The sequence below is a fragment of the Alligator sinensis genome, unplaced genomic scaffold (genome assembly GCF_000455745.1).
Source record: "Alligator sinensis unplaced genomic scaffold, ASM45574v1 scaffold54_1, whole genome shotgun sequence".
NCBI classification, from domain to species: domain Eukaryota; kingdom Metazoa; phylum Chordata; order Crocodylia; family Alligatoridae; genus Alligator; species Alligator sinensis.
In genome coordinates this window covers 2,729,989-2,750,407 of record NW_005841962.1, presented here as the reverse complement: position 1 = coordinate 2,750,407, position 20,419 = coordinate 2,729,989, and the positions used below count along the sequence as shown (strand labels likewise).

The following is a 20,419-nucleotide window of genomic DNA, read 5'->3' as shown; positions in this document are numbered from 1 at the left end:
CCTAAGATTATAATAATAGCTAATGTCTTAAGGGCTTTGCAGACAAAGCAAATTCACAATAAGAAATGTGCAAGACAAAACTCGGTCATCACATGCTCTGCATTTCCTGATCTGGCTGTACAAGAAATTGTCCCCTGGCTCACAAACATGGCGAACATCTTATTTTAATTTATGAAGAATTAAGTTAAAGGGAAAATTAGGGTACCCAGAACAAAAAAAAAATCTAGACAATTTTTGATGGTTTAAAAGACAAGCAAACAAAAAAAGAACCCCCTTCAGAATTATTTGTCTATGGTTATCAAGGGTTTCTGAGATACCTGTGGTTCAGAGTGCAGGGATCTTATGACTAATATTACTTCCAATTTGTAAATTTGTATCAGTTAACACTAAACAACAACTTCCTCACTCTTTACACCGATGTTCCTTAAAAAGATAGCTCACACATTATGTACAATTAAAAATGTGCCCTTGTTATTTATAAGGTACTAAGGCTCACAGTTGTAAAAGACCTAGCATAAGAAGGTAAGTTTACATCTAAAATAGTAAAGTCCCACTCCTGTAACCAGATGCATGTAGAGGTAAGAATCTATCTTCTGAATCGGGGCTTAAGTAGACAGCCAACAGCTAAACTGGAGTTGGGGCGGAGGTAGGCAGGATGGATGGGAATACCAATAGAATGAGGGATACAATGACATTTTAAACCATTCCTAAGCAATTGTTTATGTTATTCTTTTTTAAACCTTTGCTAACTTTGCTTAACACATTTAGTAATTATGTACCAAGCGTAAGTAGTGAAAGTTTAAACAGTTGTAAGACGCAGAAGATTTAACACATCTGCATGGTGGATTCTGTACTTTAGGCCTGAATCTCTGATGTCCCATAGCAAAGACCTGTATAGAGACCCAAAGCTAGTGCATTCAAATAGCAAGGTTCAGACTTTGAGTCCAATACTTCAAATATCTTTCTGCAACTCTGCTCTGGACAGACCTTTTACCCATCTTCCCCCCTAAGAGAACAACCTCTTTTGTTTTCCTAAGAGAACAAAAGCTCTTTTGCTTTTAAATGTCTAATATCAACTAATATTTGCTTTTAAATATCTAATATCAACTACATATCTAATAATTTTAAAATGCAGTCATAAATTCTGTCCAATATAATGTCAGAAATACAGATTAGTCTGTAAACATGTTGGAATTTATTCATCAGGTAAATTCTCCAATTCAGTTAACGTACAAACATTGTCTTATAATTCTTCTGCTTCATTTGACCATTACACCCCAAGACCATACACCTACTCAATATACAAGCAAGAATGTAAAAAGATGAAGGGAACCTTGGACTGAGTTAAGGAATCTGAGGCCATATGCTGCAAATCAGAAGATCTGCAGTGTTGTGGAGCTGCTGGAAAGTGGTAGAGTATAAAATCTTGGTAAACCAAAAATAGCATATGAGTACTTCAATGTAATGTCTCTGTATTCAGACTGAAGTGTGTTATTGCTTCCTGGTACAGAAGGAGGAGAGGGGAAGAAATCAAACCAACCTGTAGGAACTCACCTGTCTTCCTCTGCATAAAAGTCACCCTAAACTGCAGGCTTAACAGCTTCTTATCCACTGGTTTACAGTTAGAGATGTTTACCCAGAAGTGATGGTACATGTCTAGGGGCTCAGGCAGTGGCTCATCTTCACGACGCACAATTTCTTCAGCCCTTGGTTTCTGCTCCTTTATGTTCACATAGGCGCGCCCTGTCTCACAAGCAATACCCATTCGGTCCTTGGAGAATGTGAGGTGGGCAGCTTGCTTTCTGGGGACCGTAATATTCCAGGAGACAGTGACATGAGGAGGTAGACCATCATACCAGTTAGGGGTCTGTAAGTAAACCTTATCTTCTGGGTCTGGGGTCACAGTGAAAATGCATTCCTCTGTAGTAAAGCAAAAGATAGAGAACATATACAGCATGGCTAGTGCTCTCAGCTTTCTCTTTATGCATATTACATGACTTGGCCACTCTTTGCTAAAATGAAACGTGTCACTAACAGCCAGCAACTAACAACGGGAAGTGAGACTGCTTTTTATCAATAAATGCATATCAGTTATTGTATCTGTATATTTCATTCACCACATCTTCCCAGGAGCTCCCTAACCACAACCCTGAGACCAAAGTTTTCATTCAGACTTACAGAGGGAAAAGTTCCTCAGTGATTCAAAAGCTCTACCCAAGTAATGATTATCAGGATCAGGGCCTGGGAATTTTAACTCATTACTACTTATTAAAGGATGTGGGAAATGAGGTGAGAGAATAGATTACTTCCTTACCTTTAATAAATGGCACAAAAGACATTTTCAGATCCTGATTAACAGACTCATTGAGGAATCTTTTGCCAAATGTTCTGAGGGTGATGGTGATATTGTCTCTCATCTGAATCTTTTCAATCGCTCCCCCAGGACAGAATACCCCAAGGTTTAACTCCTTCCTCTGAGTTGTACTGACGATACCATAACTATAGCTTGCATTGCACTTCAGCTCTGAGACATGTTGCTGTAGCTTCAAGGATGGAGATACTATTTCCACATTGATCTCTTCTGGAGCCAACAGCTTCCAAACAAACTTATCAAGTCGGATTGGCAGCTGGGCAATGGATGTAGGAACAGTGAGGGCGTACGATTTCCTATGGCAGAATCTGATATCCCAACAGGCTGTAGTCAAAGACACAAATTATAGATAAACTCTTTACAGAGAATAAGAAACTATGGAAATGAAGTTTCCCCATGAAGCACAGTAGTTAGTTTTGCATACACACATACACCTCCCTTGTTTTCAAGGCAATCTGCATTTAAAGTACAAATAAAAAATAGGATTTAAAAGTGTGAGTCTTTAGTTGAACACTGGGGGAGATGAGATTACATAAAACTCTTCTTAAGGTATGCTAATCCTGCTCTTCAAGTAACAAGACAAGACAATTTTGTCATACCTATGGTTTTTTCAGCTGTGATCTTCAGACGCTGCAAGTCATTGCACAGGAAGGAAATTCTGTGTACAGTGCCAGACGTTAAAGTCAGATTATGGTCACAGGTTCTAGGATCTTTACAAATCAAGCATACGGGCTCAAAAGCCAAACGGCCCTCACTGGGCATTAAATTTGGAAGGATAGTCATAGTGAGATTCCTCTCTTTGCTTAAGTCAACGAAGTAGGTTACATCTGAAATGAAAAAATGATACAAAATAAATCAAAACACAGCTATGATAGATGTGGCTATCTTAAAACTTCCTTTTGCTTATCTCCCTCCAAGTAAAACAACTATTGGAATTACCTTTACATCAGCTAAAAAAAACCAAACCCTTTATTTATTTTACGAAATACAAATCTAGACATTAGATACTAAATTGCTAAATCCAGATAACACATTGCTGTTCTAGTTTATGGAGTAAACAAGCCTATTTGAACAGAGTTCTAGTCCACTTACATCTTTTCAATCCCACAGGGTTAAAATTATGTTAGCTCCTTCTGATCAGGTTAGATAGTAATATAAACAGCTCACTAACAATATACAGGGCCTAGTGAATTTAAATCTATCAAAGTGGCCTAGTGAATTTTCTACAAAGCAGTGTGAATGTCACCACAAAGAACAGTGGACAGAATACTAGACTGAGGCAGGTAATCCTGGTTCTGTGGTCAACTCCGCGAGATTTCTTGCATGATCCGTCTCTCTCTGCATTCCTTTGGGTAAAATGGGGATCCTGGTTTCTCACTTATATACAGAGGGCTGACATCTGTGGATGAAAGCTGCTAACTACACAGTACCATTACTGTATAGCCGATTAGATAAACTGAGTTCTCTCTGTCACTCACCATAAATGATAATCATACTGTTAGAGGCAAGGATTTCTTAGGGTGATCTCTTTTACTGGATGTACCGTATGGGTGGCATAGAGTTAAATAAGCTTTTGAAAGCAAGACACATTGTTCCGATATTTACAAAGGACTGGAAGCTCTTTTCTGTGATTAACTGTTTGGGATGTGCTTTTATTTTAACCTCTAAAAAAGACAAGCACAAATCAAGAATAATAAGAACATGGGAGACAGCTGCAGTATTTTATTACACTTATCAGACCCTCTGTTTAATCCATAGCTAGTATGTTACTTGCTAACTGATAACTAGGGTCAAACCAGTCTCGGGTGGTTTTGCACCTGGCCAGGAACCAGACAGAGTTAATGGCTTCAGATAAGCAGTTAACTTAAAAAAAGGAATAGAGACATTTATTGTTTATCCCAGCTATTCTCTGATCACCAGACTAGTTGGTAAAAAGGTGGGTGGGGAGGAACCAAACAGGGAAAATGAAACAAAATTTAGAGGAGTTCAAAAGTCTAAGCCCTGAAATGGAGGGGAAGCAGAACTGCAGAAAACACAGACAGAACCTGAGCCCCAGAACCAGCTGGAAGGGTTCACCTGGAATAAGTGAGTTCTACTTGAGTAACAAGGAACTCAAGGAAATGCTAAATTTTAGGCAAGCAGAGTATCTAGCCCTTCTATGACTTAGCCATTTTTATTTCCTGCTTTCTCTGTTCCTATAGATAACTGAATGATGTTTTGTTTTGAAAAAGCTGTCTGTTTGGTAATCACTGCATTTGCCTACTTGATCCCAGCTCCTGAAGGAAAGACTCTCAGGCAGATGTTAGAATTAACCTGTTAACTGTGTCACAAATATTAACTCTTCCACATGTTCAAGGAACTAATGTTGGAACAAAACATGACCCCAGCCACAAAAATATTCTACAGAAGATGAGCAACATTTTTGTGGCTGGTTTCCGTCTTGTCATAAATTGAACATGTAGCAAGGTAACCAGAGCCAGCTCATAACTTCAGTGTGGTCCTGGGCTGGGAACAACAATCAAATAAATGACTGTCAGCCCCAGCCCTGTGCAGTCCCAAGGCTGGGGGCTATAATGGCTGGTCCCAGCCCTGGGACCACATGGGAGTCTTGAATGTCCCAGGGGCCGTGTCACCAAAACAACTTGTGCCTTTTTTAAAGCATGGTTAGTAAACAGACCACTGCAGCTTGGGAACCCAGTCTGAAAGTGTGGCAACTCATAGGATGCCACTTGGAAGTGCATTTGCCAAATCTGACAAATAACAAGGATGCCCAAAGAGGATAAAAAAGTTGTTTTAAAGTACAGCTAATTTAGAAAAGTCATAGTAAATGGCCATCCATTAAAAATGGAAAGCTTTTCCTTTCCCCAACAGCACTCCTTAAAATATTCCTTTTTTTTTTTTTTCTTGTCAGCTCTATTAGTCCCATACCAGCCATCTGATATGGTAAAAAATCTGAGAACTAAGGACTTTTCATCTACTGCAAGGCTGCCTTCACTTCAGACTCGCAAGTAATTTCTAAGTTTGTTGAAAAATGAGCCGAAAAAAGTTGTCTGGCTTCTCAGAGTCCATCAAGCTCAGCTAAATAAATACCCAAGAAGGTCCCAAAGGGGGCAAAACAGCCATATATGGTAAATTTGCAAGCCTATTTAAAGGTCATCACAATTGTGTAGTTTAAAAAAGGGCTTCTATTTTTCTAATCCACTTCTTTACATCTGACATTTAACAAACACACAACGCTGTGAGTGACTAGCCATAATTAGAGACTTACAATTATCACTCACTTCTATAAACCTTAGAGATCTGAAAGAACTGGAATTCCTACTCTGCAGAAACTTTTGCATTACTGAGTACTTTTGTTCCAAATTAAAACAAAAAAAACTGGCAATTCAAAGTTTTGCCACAATGCAGAATTTTTAGAAGTGTTCTCTTTTGAAAGCTGAAATGGCATTTTTTGCGGAATTCCAGACAGAACAGATAGGAAGCCTGCCTGCCAGCCTCCTGGGAGCCTGGGAACCAAGCAACAGGAAAGTGGCCCAGCCCAGCCTGCCTACTTGCTTTCCACAGATAGTTTTGAAGGAACCAACGCATTCCTGTGAAACACTGCCATTGTGTAGATCAGCGTTTTCAAGCTGAAAATTGTTCTATCAGAATGTTTTCAACAAGTGGTAGTAAAACCCATTTACTTCACCAATTTTCAATCAATCAAAAAGTGTGCAAATGAAAAAAAAGTGCCTACAAAATAAATTTCTTTCCATCTCCTCCAAATCATAACCAGAATTCCCCCCCTACCCCCCCACCACTTCTTCCCCTAAAAATCTCTGCTGCGTGCGTACAGAAAGGCTGAATCTGTGGCCTATTTGGACAATTTTGGATTCAGAGTAGATAGCAGTCCTAGAATCTGTGGGCCCTCTCAGAGAACGTCCTGCTTGCAATTTCTGTCTCAATGTAGTACCAAATCGGGGGATATTGCTTCAGTTGGAAATGGCTATTTTTCCCTGGGATACAACAGTAAGCACAAAAGATAACAGAAGAATTTATCTAAGGGCTTGGGGCCACTTCAGTGTGCAGATACCACTGTATTTTTAACTGCATTTAAAGTCTACAAATCAGCCCCATACAAATAGAATTTTATGTTAACAAAGCAATTTCCATATGGCTTAAGTGGTAGGAGAAAAATGTAGTTGGAGCCTTTGAAGGAGATTTTATATATCTGTGATGGGGTCCATGGATCTCATTCAAGACTGGGAAGGAAAAGGGTAATTGGACAACTGGCCACTACGCAGTCAAAATATGGATTTAAAAAATATATATCCAGGAGCACTCAGGGGTCATTTTGGCTGGCAGCTACTCTGGTAGAAGCTGGCCAGCTCAAGATCCAGAGAGACTAATGGCAGTGAAGGCTACATACCATAGGACTGCAGGAGAAACCTAATGAAGTTACAGGACAGCCAAAGAGCTTAGTCCTAGAGAGACTGCTAAAGGACTATATTTGGTAAGGCATTTTTAAGCTAAATGCCGAGCAGGAGAGTATGTCTCTGGCCTGAGGGGGGAAGTGGGTGGGGAGAAAAGGGAGCAAATCCCTGACAAAACTACATGCATATAAAACTAAAGATCACTTGTGAAATCTATGAAGATCCACTAATCTTATTTAACTTGTATCTGAATTTAAATAAAGTAAATATAACCAGGTTTTCTAGATTATCTTGTCTGCTGGACAATAAATATATTAAAATTCCACTTTGCAGTCCAGTAAAAGATGGATAGAGACAAAGTTGATTAACTGAGTATAATGCTTTTACTCTGTCTGGATTCCAAGATGCATTGTACATTAAATGTAAGCAAATGTGATTTGTTAAATACAAATTTACTCTGGGGCCTTAGTAGAATTCACCACTCATAAGTGGAGCCAGACCAGACAGTAAAACAACATCTACAAATAGACAAGACACTTTTGACCTGCTGCAGTCTCTACCCTGATGCATCACTTCTAGGTACAGCTCTCTGTTGAGATGGCTCTCTGGGACTCTAATTAGCTCCAAAGTGACAATTTTTAAATCTGGACTCTTATTCACTAGAATTGTTCTTAACTGAACAGAAAAATGTCATGTTATTTTCCCAATCTCTGCCAACACAAAGTTGAAACCCTATCAAGGTTGCATAACTTTATAGCCTCTAATCACCTAATTCTGAGTTGCTGTAGGTTATGAGTAAATTGTCAGCTCTTTACAAAAGAAATATTTGCATACCTTTCTGATGCACATCCTTCCCACGCACTCCCAGTTGCACACTGCAAGCCCAGTGAAAGCCAATGAGATGGCCTTGACAGCAGCTAAACAGAGATGTCCCATAAAAAGGTCTATGTCTAGTCCAGGGGTGGGCAAAATGTGGCCCGCCAGGCTATTCTATCCAGCCCGCAAGGCCTCTAAAAAATGTAGAAAATTAATATTTATCTGCCCCTGACTGCCTGTCATGTGGCCCTCAATGACTTGCTAAAATGCAGTAAGCGGCCCTCTGCCCAAAATAATTGCTCGCCCCTGGTCTAGCCCCTCAATGTTTTCCTCAAGCTATCTAATATCACTTCTGCCTTGTCTAGATTGAGCTTCACTGCCAACTTTTTCTCAGCCCTATTCCTACCTTGACAAACCATCATGTAAATCAGAAGCCCTGTGCAAACTGGATCAAGTAAAAAGCCAATGTATTAGTGGAGGAGAACCTACTGCTAAAACTACAGGTAATACTCTTCATTATCTCCAAAAGGGACTTTACATACACAATGAGCAACCTAGATAATGACAGAGCTCTGCTACCCTGCTTGGAAAATTTGGAAATAACTACTGTCTAGAAGTTTTCCAAGTAAGCATCAAGCATTTGGGAGATAGTGACCTCTCTCAATATCCAACCCTATACTTTATATCTACACAAAGCTACAAAACGTTAAAATGAGACTAGGGACCTAGTTTGGAGATCATGAAGTGCAGCTCTCCAAAAGCCAATGCGCATTTCCATAAACACATTCTGCTATCACGAAGGCAGCTTTCACATCACATGAAAGAAATAGAAAATTCTTCACAGTAACTACAATCTGTTAAGTACGTGCAAGTTTCATGGACCCACTCCTCACAGCAAAGAACTGTATCTTATTGTCTGAGCTGTACTCTACATGATCAAGCTGTATTCTGCCTGACCAGGAAAATTTGTTGAAGGGGAATGACCACCACAACTTCATGGATGCTACAATGAAAACTTAACAAGGTTTATCAACCTTCACTATAGCATAGGTCTTCAAAAAATGTTCTACTACAATCATTTGGACTTCAGACACAAAATTCACACCAAAAACTGTCTTCTCTACAAGCTTCAGCTATCATAGGTCATCCTAAGGATACATGAGAATGTCAGGGAAGGACATGTAGGACACACATAGGTAATCCAGTAAAACAGATTATTAGTGTCCTACAAGGCCTAAAAGAATGGTCCATGGTCAATATTTTCCCTCCTAGACCTCTGAAACTTCACGAGGAATGGCCAGTGAAGTACCTCTGCCTCATAAGTAAGAATAAAAACTAGACATAGGCTCAGTCTGAAAAAGGTTCAAAGACCATGATGAAAATTTCCTCTAAGTGAAACTGGAGAACTGAATTATGTTAATTTCTACCGATAAAGACTAAGCCATCAGGAGAGTACCGCTGCTTTCATGAAATCTTGAGCCAATCAAACAGTCATCTACATGACTACTTAAATCATTCAGGGTAAAGCATGCAGATTTTCACACCCACAGACCCAAGAACTTCAGCCAGTTGAAAAAGAAACAGAGTGCAAAAAAACAACAGGTAGTTGATATACTACCACATGGATACTGCTAATTTGGGACTTCCAAACAAGGCCACCTTATTCCATATTCACAAAGGAGGAAAGCTTCTATTGTCCAAGGTTGAACAAAACAGAATGACTAATTCACCTCTCCAGCTCCCCTTTGACTCATGCTGAGCCAGTCAACATCTGAAGGCAAGCATACATACAAATACACACCCCACCAACACCTTGTCAGGCCTCAAAAGTGTATGTCAAGTCAGAGGCCTCAGATATTTACAAATGTTGACAAGGTTTATCAGCTTCAGTTCTTGCATTTGTTCACTGATGGATTAAACCACAAAGAGCTCCTTGTAACTTATTCTAAAAGAGAGGTCAAGGTTACTAATCCAAAAAAGCCTCCTGATTCTTAATATGCCTCTGCCATTTTCAGAAACAAATAGTTATAATGGAACAATAACAATTAAAATTCCATTCAATTAAGTGCCAGTCACAAAATTACAAAAGTAAGAAACTAAGTACCATATATTTCCAATGGACTGCAGTGTCAGCTTATTACATTTTATTTTAGGCAATATAATACGTTGTCTGTAATTAACTATACAGAAATTTGGTCAAGATAGAATTGTCAGTGTACCTACAAATTTAACTAAATGTTCTGTGTTAAATTTTCAAAACTGTTTTAATATTTGGACAGAGTCCAAAACTCAGTGCTTTAGAAAATCCCACCTGGTAGTCCCTCCAAAAGCACTACATTTCACAAACCAAACCTTCTTTGCCAAAAAGTTTGACAAGCTTGTCCCTTCTTGCATGGTTGCCTATGAAGTCAGTTTTCCTCTCTGAAGTCAGTCACTGTGAAAAAGCCATGGGCCACGTGCTCCTTTGTGATAAGGTTCAATTAATGGTGTACTTGGAGTTCAGAATATTGACTATAAAAAGTAATCACTAAAGCCCACTGAAAATATTGCCTGTATAACAAATATATAGGCAACATATGATGACTCAAAGCCCAGATTGTAGCAACACTAGATTAAAACATTTTGATCTATTTTGGACACTGAAAAGAGATGACTTAACTCCAGTCAGGGCTTGGGGGTGAGGGATATAAAACCTAGTGCCTAACCTCCTCTCTCAATTGAGTGACAAATGACAAGGAACAGCAAGATCCCTACATGTTCAAATACTTCTATTAGGGTTAGAGAACAAGGTTCATGTAGAAGTCATAGGGTTTTTTCCACTAATGGAAGGTACTCTGACAGCACAGTGATGGGAATAGCAAAGATCTGAACCGTAGGGGGGAGGGGAAGGGGAACAACCCCCCCACTCCCCCCAACATAAAAACCAAAAACCTGTAATAATACTGAATATTACTAAAAAAAGAAATGCAAGAGGCAAGGATTTATTGGGGTGATCTCTTATCATCCCAATTATGCAGTTGATGCAGAGTTAGACAAGCTTTCAAACGCAAGACATTCTACTTGCACTTGAAAGCTTATCCCGACTATGAAGTTGGTTCAATAAAAGACGTAACCCTAAGAAGCCCTTACCTCTCTCATAATTACAGGGCCATCATGGCTACAACATCACTCTTACACTACTAAAAAAGAAATAATGCTTAAATCACATATTTACTTTCCCACCATTCTTGCTAACGATTTGCATATGAACGGACCTTGATCTGTGAGGCCAAAGTGAAATTAATAATGTAGTAGTGCGTTCCAATTTCTGGCTCCCATCTATTACCAACATGCAGCAGGAAAAGAAAGCCCACTAAGCGTCGGATTCCATTCCACCTATTAGGCATCCAGTCATCCTATTCTACCCAAGACTCTGAAAAACCATTAAAGCACCTAGTTTGTAACCTCCTTTCTCTCAGCCTTAAGACTAAATCACCAAATAGCAGTGAGTAGAAAGACAGCCCCTCCACCTTCCCCTACTACCACTCTTTATGCTAGTCATTTTACGGGGACTTGAAAAAACGAGAAATAAGAACATACTTAGGGCTCAGTCTATACTGACAGCAACGTGCCATGACTGGGATGTTCCCAACACACAGCCTATGTACTCCCCATTGTGCACTTCAAGCCCAGTGGAAATCAGTAAGGCGTGCTTGACAGCAGCTACACAGAGATGCTCCAAAGCATCAGTGTATTTCCAAGTTTGGAATATGCAAGCAAGAACTGGTTGGTGGGGGGTACACAGGGCCATCCCAGTTGCGGTACATGGCTGCCATTGTGCAGTCATGCCCTTAGGTGCCCAAACTGGTGGGAAAAGGATCCGACCCCTAAATGTTTGACTCATATGCATGAAAATAAAACTCTAGGTATATACCTAACCTTGATTACTATACTGAAACATACAAGGCGTAGTGAGTGGCCTGAACCAAACCTCAGTCAAAGAAAAACCTTCTACTGGCTTTAGTGACAACTGAATCAGAACCCTTGAGAGAGGATGTTCTGTTTGAAAAGTTGCTTACTTATCACAGAGTGCAAGATGTGACACTCTAAATTTTAAAAATTTAAAAACACGGATTTGAAAACACGCTGAAACATGGCACGCATGTGCATGCATGTGCGTGTATATATAAAGACAGAATGATCTCTGTTAGCTTCAGTTCCAATTTTCCATGAGAGACAGTATACTACCCTTTACTCCTTCTGGCAGGTTATGGAATATGGTTCACCTTGCTGCAATGAAATCTCCTGACACCTAGCACAGGAACAGAAACCTCGCAAGGTTGCTAAGCAACCTGCTTACTGAAACTCAGAAAGGGTCCAAAGTTCAAAGATTCCTACAGCAGCCAGTCAAAAAACAGTATTCACCTCTAAATGTGCTGGTTGCGACTCAGGGCTGATATTTTTTAACCAAAAGCAGGAAAGAGTTTATGTAAGAAACAGGGGGTGGAAATCAGCATAGAGAGAGGAAAATGGTCAAATAGCTACTTACTCTCTTCATTTTGAGGATGTTGAACAATGACCTGAAACAGCAAACGGAGGATCCCAGGGTTTTGTGCATCTTGATCGCAGCCCTGTAGCGACAGGTGGAAATCACCAGCAATATTGGCAGGCTGTGTGTCACTCAGTTTAAACACCTCTGGGTTACTGATCGAACCAGGTAAGTAATACTCCACCCTTTCCTCTTTCCTCTCACAGTTGGAGAGGCTATAGTTGTGGAAGAAAACACTTGCTCTGAGGTTAGACGGGACAACAAACTGCCATGTCATCAGCTCATCTTCTGGGAATCCCAGAGGGTAGTTTGGAGACATCAGAGTTGCAGAAGACGCTCCTTTAAAAGTAGATTCAATAATGCACAACCCTGTTATGGGAAAAGGACAGACAGGCAGCAGGTTGAAGAAAACAGAGTAACGTGTAAAGTAATGGACAACAATATTTTTATTTGAAAGTACTATTTAACATCTCAGCAACAGGCTAAACTATAAAAGAAAACAAAAAGTGCATATTTAAATTGGTGACATTGCCCTCTGTTGGCTGATCCAAAGAACAAGGATAAAGAATCAATGCTTTCCAGCTGGAAGCAGGTTGTTAGCCTCTTTAGACCCCAGGTGCCCCTTGGAAAACGCCAGCTTGTTGTTTTCCCTCATCTTTTCACAATAGAAAAAATAAACGCGCAATTCTTCTGTTGCTAAGAATTCAGATACACCAATCGGTCAGACTGTTTTTAACACTATGAATTCCTATTTGAAATCTCTCTGGGTTCATTTTGTGACTCATGTTTCAACCTCTAGCCAAGGCACTTCACAATACCCTTGAAAGGATCACCCTGGTTGAGAATCACCATCAATGCCTGTAATAAACAGGCTAGCATTTTTTGGAGATGAAGGATTCCAGTTCTTGTCGTGGCTTTTTTTGGGAGGAAGTGCATGATTTGTACAACATGTGCTGCTTAACAAGGTGAGAGGAGATTCGAAATAGTTGAAGAACTTAAGTATAGCTTTTAAAGCAGTATGGATGTCTTAAATCTCAGAATTTAAGATATTTAACAAGGGTATCCAAGGCAAAAGTCTCAAATATGTGTTTGGTAAATATGATATCTTTTTATTAGACCAAATGAGTAGTTGGAAAAAAGTTCTTAGCAAGCTTTCAGGCACAATGACCCTTCATCAGGCATAGGGAGTCACTGCTGGTCTGAGACTCTGACCAATACGGCTACAACCAAAAACCCAGCAAATGTGTTTGTGCATTTGTACTGTGTTCATGCAAGCCTCAAATACATGATGGTGTTTGAATCTTGGCTATGGGGGTCATATAACACCCTTTACATATGGATTAAACCATCTCCTGGATAACAGGTATAGAAAGCAACCTGCCAGAGAATGGTGATCTTCTAGGCCACGGGTTCTCAAACTGCGGTACTCATGCCCCTGGGGGTATGCAAGACACCTCTGGGGGGGAGGGGAGGGGGTACATGGGAGAAATTATGTAATGGTGGATTTAGTTTTCATCATCATCATAATAATAGGCATTTAAGGGATTCAGATATAAAACATATACTGGCAGGGGGACGCAGGCAGCTGGTAAATCTGGAAGGAAGTATGCAATAAGAAAAAGTTTGGGAACCTCTGTTCTAGACTCATTGAGGATGTTCTCCTTGTGCTGGATGTCAACACCTTGTCCTTTCTACAGCTTCCATGTGTAGTGCTGCACCAGTGATTCTAGCCAGTGTAGATGCACACACAAGGTGTGCTTTTGAAGAACTGACAAAGATCATGACATTCAGAGAAAGAGTGGGAACTCCTCCTTAAAAATAGTCATCAGGAGCTGGATGAGTAGCACACAGAGTGTGTCATGCTTTGTTTGTACAAGTTTCACATTACTGAACAGGATAAAGCAAGATACTGTACAATGTTTGTGGAAACAAGACCAGGCAAACTTGTGTGCCTCCCAGGCATTCTTCTCCCAGTTTCCTGAACTGAAATTTAAACCCAAGGAATTTAGCAACTTAGGATATTTTTTAAACACCGCAAACCACAGCCAATGAACAACTGCCCATTCTGATTAGCTTGCTATTCATGGATCATTATTCTTAATAAATACTTTTTTTTTTTAAGCCTCAGAAAGGTTGGCCTAAAAAACAGATTGGATAATATTGTTAATATTCAAAATGGAGACTTGTAAAGTTTTACAAATGATAAAGTGAATGGAAGTCAATGAAATGAGAACAATTCATCTTACAAAAATAAAATAAAAGGATAGCTAGGAGATGGGGAAGGGAGGATGTTAGGGGTATAATTGCAAAACTACAAATTGAAAACAATGGTCAATGGAGAAAAGGAGTACAGCTGAAATGTTCTAGAAACATTTAGATGGTTGTATGGCAGCGTGGATAAAAATCAGCGATTTTGTTAATTAAAAAAAAAATCAGATTTTGTTTATTTAAATCAGATTTTTTTATTTAATTGTATTATTTGAATTTTTGTTAAGATGCTTTTAAACAAAATTAATCTATATAAAGATAGTTTTAAATTTAAGGTATGTTAAAACATATTCCATATCATCACGGAATAGGGATAATCACTTCTAATTATATACTATTTGAGGCAATATAGTCATGTAACCTTTTTAGAAAAGTTTTATAAATAGGTCACAACAGGCCATGGACTGTATTAGGGACCCAGTCTTAGGGAGTTCCCAGGGGCTCCTCCATAGATTACTAAAGAGTAAAGAAAAGCATTCTGCCAAATGGGACTCAGTGTGCAGTCTAAGCCTCTCTGTGATGCTTAGTTTCAGTTCTCAAACTAGATTTGTGTCTCTAGAGATAACATCCTTGTTAACAGCAGTATATAGAGATGAGAGACAAGAGACTTGATTACTTACTCATCAGCCCTGTTGTCTCTGCAAGTTTGTGTACACAGAGTCAAGCCCTCACTTCTCTTTAAGCAAAGTTTCAAGAAGTTAAGTGAATAGAGGATTGTTGGGGGTAGAGTAGATCTGGACAAAGAGGAGGAGTCTGGAGATAAATGCAAGGACGGAAGGGCAGTAGAAGCAAAAGAGAAACATTTTGAGCAGAGTATTCTAGAAGTCTTGAGGGATAAGCCTCGGAGTATAGCCTCCCCGTTGATTTAAGATCTAGTGAGAGAATGGTATGGTAGAAGGGAAAACCTATCATGGCAGCAGGCTTGCCAGGCTGTAAAAGAGATCCTGTTTGGGAATATTTTAATAAAGTTCCTTCATCTGTGGGTAAGACAGGCATGCATGCAAAATGTGCAACAAAGAAATGCGAGGCCTGTTTGCCTGAATGGAACAACATCATGAGAAGTGCTCCTTCTCAGGACGAAGTTGCTTTGAAGATGATGAATGGAACAATGATTACCTTAAATTAAGGTTTCCTGACCAGTGATTTAAATCCATTTGATTTAAATCAAACCCACCCTGTTGTACGATGGCCTAGGATGTGGGAATGTAGATAAAATAGGAAACTGCAACTGATAAAACCAAAAAGGTAATGTAGATTTAGTGACTTTTTTCCTATTTCAGGTTACACAAGAACAAAAAAATAAAATAAAAACACGCATGCATCTCTCTCAAGCTTCAATACAATTGCTGATTACAACTGGAATTATGTAAACAGTATACTGTACCTACTTTTTATGGAAGACCTGTTTGCTATGTTGAAGCCAGAGGTGGTGAGACTTGCATCCCATGGTATCTGTAAAGACATGACAACTCCTCCCTGCACCTTGACCCGAGACACTGAGCCATTTCTGCAAAAGGTTCCAATGTTGACAGTGGTGGTGTCAATACAATTACTGATATTGTAAGTGACTAAATCTGGACAAGGCTCTGTTGGTCCAATCTGCCTTAACCACGGAGTAGAGAATTTCAGCTGCAGTCCAACCTTTTTACTGGCTTTCACATTCCAAATGAAGGTCTTGTTAAGGCGAGGAAGCCCCGATGGTGAAAGGTGAACATCTCCAAAGGGGCATGAGCCCGTTATGCAATCTAAAGTACATAAGCAGAAAACAGCTAATACATACAAGGTTGATCAGTAGGGATCTTGCTGTTTTTCCTTTCTTTTCCTTTTTATCTAGTTATCTGTAATGCACTTCCACACCAAAATTAAAGTATGCAAGATCCTGTCTCTAATTTAACAGCTAGCAAATGCGAACCAGAAACCTTTTTAAGACAAGAAACTATATGTTTAATATGCTGCTTTTCAGTCCTTCAGAAAGAGCTGAAACAGAATCAACAATCTTGAGTGTTCAAAAAACTCCAAGAGTCAAGCTGCATCTCTCCTTTCCTCCCTTCTTTTCCCCCTTACCCCCCAAACGTCTGCATAGATTTAAATCAAGAAATTTTGAAAACTGAATATACTTGGGATTCTTTTTATTGGCCTTCCAGTTTTGGAGTTTCTTTAAGGTTCATATTTTCAAGCATCTCACAACTTTGAGTGCTAGGAAAACTCTCTGAATGAACGTGAAGAATGGTGACTCCTACAACTGAGGCTTTTAACACCAAGCACAGCAAGACTCACATAAAAGCTATGAGAGTCAATACGATTGCTAGTGCTAGAAGCATTGGCCTCTAAACTCACAGATTACACAGATAGATGTATGTGGTCCCCGGCACAGGTTACATTTACTGAAAAATTAAAATGTTAATTATGCTATAAAAAGCAATATACCACACGGTCATTAAATTTAAGATGCAGCCCGCCAGGCTATTCTATCCGGCCCGTGGGCCTCCCTCCCAAATTAAGAAAATTAATATTTGTCTGCCCCTGGCTGCTTGTCATGTGGCCCTCAATGGCTTGCCAAAAAACTCAGCAAGCGGCTCTTGGCCTGAAATACTTGCCTATCCCTGGCTTAGCAGGATTGTCACCTTACCTTGCAGCCTGCTTCAGCAGCACACACTGGTTTTAAAGGCCCCAGGACACTGGGAGTCTGGGATTGAGGAGAGGCTCCCTAATTCCATGTTCACACCATGTTGAGACCTTTAAAACCCACCACATGCAACCCAGATGCATATGCAGGTTTCAGACCTCCTGGCACATGGGAACCCTACAATTGGGGAGCCCTACACAGCAGCACTTGCAGTACACTGGGGCCTTTAAAAACCAAGGATGCAGTACAACTGCATCTTTGGTTTTCAGATGTCCAGGCATACCAGGACTTCAGGACTGGAGTGAGGCTCCCCAATTCCAGGGTTCCATTGTGCAAGCCCATGGGCTTGCAGCAAATTGATCCCCAATGCTAATAATCATGTCTCTTGCACACCTGCTCATTCTGGCCTACCACCCTACAGCTGATCACCCAGGCTGGTCAAGGCTGCCCTGAAGCCTCCAGGAGGGCCTAGCCCTTTGCCCACACACTGGCACTGGAATCAGCTGATCCTCCAGTTTCCCCTTATAAATCCCTGACCCAGAACAAGAAGTATCTGAGCAACAGGCCTCAACGTGTTCCCTTTGGCTCATGCTCCGACTCTACTCTCTACTTGATCTCCTGGCTTCTTGACCCAACTTGCTCTCTGACTGCCCAATCTCCTGGCTCCCTGTCTTGGCCTGTTCCTAGACCCTGTTCTGGCTCTCCTGGCTCCCTGACTCAGCTCTTCCCTGGAATCTGCTCATTCTTTCTGACTCCAGTTGGCACCTCAATTCCCAAGTGGCCCCAAACCTGGGCACCCAGGACCTGGTGTGACAGTTGTTTATGCTACTCACACTACACTGAAGTAATGTAATGTAATGGCTCAAAAATCCATTTGTCCGCTATCAGAAAACACCTAGGAAACCCATGACAGAGCATGTGTGTCAGTCCTCCTAAGTGCTGGTCCCCACAGAAGATGGTAGCCTATTAGTCCAAACAATAACCCTAGTTTTTGAAGTGGAAGAAGTCTGTATTTTTTTTCTTTTTAGTATGCTTTTCCAAAAGCCTAAGAAATAACCCACAAAAATGATGTTAAAATCATTAAAGTTGTGACGTCTAGCACACAAAAGAATTAAAAGTTACCTGTACACCCTTAATTCATCTGCTTTTTGCCCATACACTGTGATACACTTTGTAATTATATAATCACATGTAAAACAGTAGTCATCTTTGATCTTTCTGTGCCTTGACTAACCACACCCATATCTGACAAAGGTGCTCTTAAAATAAATTCATTAACACTTGTGAACCACTTGGCTAATAATTCCAATGAACAGAACAGAAAAAAGCCGGTGAAGAAATTAATAATTCTGTCTTCTGAGAAGACAGTTTGAATATCATTTTGGCATAGAACAAAGATAAATAAAAACGTTTTAAGAGTTTCTCATTAAATTGAACACAATTTACCTTCTCTGCGCTGAAGCAGGGATACTAGAAAAGATATAATATGTGATCAGATCATTTGAGACTGTAGAAACAGTACATGTTTGCAAGGTGATAATTTAAGAGTTGTACTGGCAACCTGAAACATGCCTCTTCTTATCTCCCAAATCCTCAACTTTACAACCATAATAATGTATTATATGTACATTACCCCAAGGACTGAAAGAGCAATATTTAATACTAGACTGGTAGCAGTGTTTAATACTGCTAACAGTTTAGGATTAATTATGATTTGCCAGTGCTAGAAACTGCCATGTACTTTTGGACCATGAGGGAAAGAATCCTGCCCCCCTTTGTCACTACAAGGTTCTGAGAAGCTCATGTATGCTCCATAAGTAGCTACAAGTCTGTTGCAATAAGAATTACTATTGTATATGATGCTATTTCAATAGCTGAATTAAGTGTGTGCACATCAAGTAGCAGGGCTAATGAGGTAGTTAACAGTGTTAGACTGAAATTAGGCAGAAGGCAGGGCAGGGTGACATCTTGGAGACTGGTTGAGAGAGGCATAAGCTTTCATAGGTGACAGCCTAATTTGTCAATTGCTATACCTAGTTATAGAGTATTAACTGAAATTGCTGCAGTCTTAATAGCACTGGACTTTATTTATTCAAGGGTACAAGCCAACATATCCTTATGAAAGTTAAACATTATAAACAAACATCAGGGTGATTGCTCCCAAATAATTCCACATTGTATAGTCACACAGTGCAACCTATACTAAACCAGAGCTGTTACTGCAGACCCCTGCTGAAATCAAAAGATGATATTCAGATGCATCATTTCCCATGATGGACTTTTAAAATTGTTTAAATAAAAAAAAGAAATTGTGCATAATTTATCTTAACTCTTTCTGAAATGCTTTTAAACTTTAGAAGTGAACTATTATTTTACACTGTGGGCTAGAATTATACAGAACTCTGTGTACGCATTCTATAGTTTCTACACTTCTAGTTTTCAATTCCAAAGGTTTTCTCCCCAAGTCAGTCCTTGGTAGATAGTTCAACAGTATTAAAGCAGAGATATACTTATGCAGCATTAGGAACTGGACACTTGTGAACCATCACAAGACTAAAAATTGTAAAATGTCAAAATTTAAAGCAAGTCTTACCTATATTCCTCTGGATTTCCATGACAAAATATTTTTCTGGTGTTGAACAGTCAAAATGAAATTGTTTTTTTTGCCCAGACATTATCTTGAGTTCAGTTACACAGGAAGTATGTGAGATACACATTTTACAAGGTTGTGGAGTATAAGACCTGGGTTTAATTGTAATAGTGATGTTGTCCATAGAAGGAATGGAGATTTCAAGAGACCCTAAAGAGAAAAGTAAAACATACTTCATATTATTAAGCTGTATGAATACCAACTAAAGGTTGGCATGTCTCCAAGGATACTAAATTTTTAAATAGTAAAAATGTTCTTTAAAATTTGAAATGTAGAGTCAACATATAAACAGACAGACAACTGAACGAAACAGGTGCAGGAAATCTGCCCAAAACAGTGGTCAAATTTGTTGGCAAGAAGAGAAACGGACCAAGTGAAGCATATACCGCATTATCCTGCCTCTGTTCACCTTTACTGATGTCATCTTATTCTGTGTACAGTGAAGACACAGATGTTGGCCACCGATTGGACAATCACTATTGTCCATATTTTGGCTTTGGATCTATTATCTCTACCACACAATACACTACCAGTTTCCATGTTTGCAGGCAAACCTGAAGTTATGACTGAAATCAAGTATCACATTAGGCTGACAAATGAGAAAGTGAGCCTTAATTTGAATAACTGCACATAGCAGTCTTGCTAAGAGGCATATCTTCTGCAGCATGAGTACCTTCATAACCCAGAACCTCCACTTTTACTGACTAGACATGTCTCAAGGGTACTTGCTCAGTGCTAAAAAAAACTT

The 20,419-nt window shown here is 39.7% G+C and overlaps 1 protein-coding gene across 1 annotated transcript in view; it reads right to left on the bottom strand.

Moving 5' to 3' along the window:
• Nucleotides 1-20,419, bottom strand: part of CDCP1 (CUB domain containing protein 1) — a 57,283-nt gene that overhangs the window by 8,533 nt on the left and 28,331 nt on the right. Inside the window, exons 2-7 of the mRNA XM_025200295.1 lie at nucleotides 19,615-19,821; nucleotides 15,784-16,140; nucleotides 12,128-12,496; nucleotides 2,971-3,198; nucleotides 2,315-2,695; nucleotides 1,555-1,920 (exon numbers count right to left, since the gene is read on the bottom strand). Coding sequence (XP_025056080.1) covers nucleotides 1,555-1,920; nucleotides 2,315-2,695; nucleotides 2,971-3,198; nucleotides 12,128-12,496; nucleotides 15,784-16,140; nucleotides 19,615-19,795 — 1,882 coding nt within the window. The 5' untranslated portion in view covers nucleotides 19,796-19,821. The remainder of the gene's footprint in view (nucleotides 1-1,554; nucleotides 1,921-2,314; nucleotides 2,696-2,970; nucleotides 3,199-12,127; nucleotides 12,497-15,783; nucleotides 16,141-19,614; nucleotides 19,822-20,419) is intronic.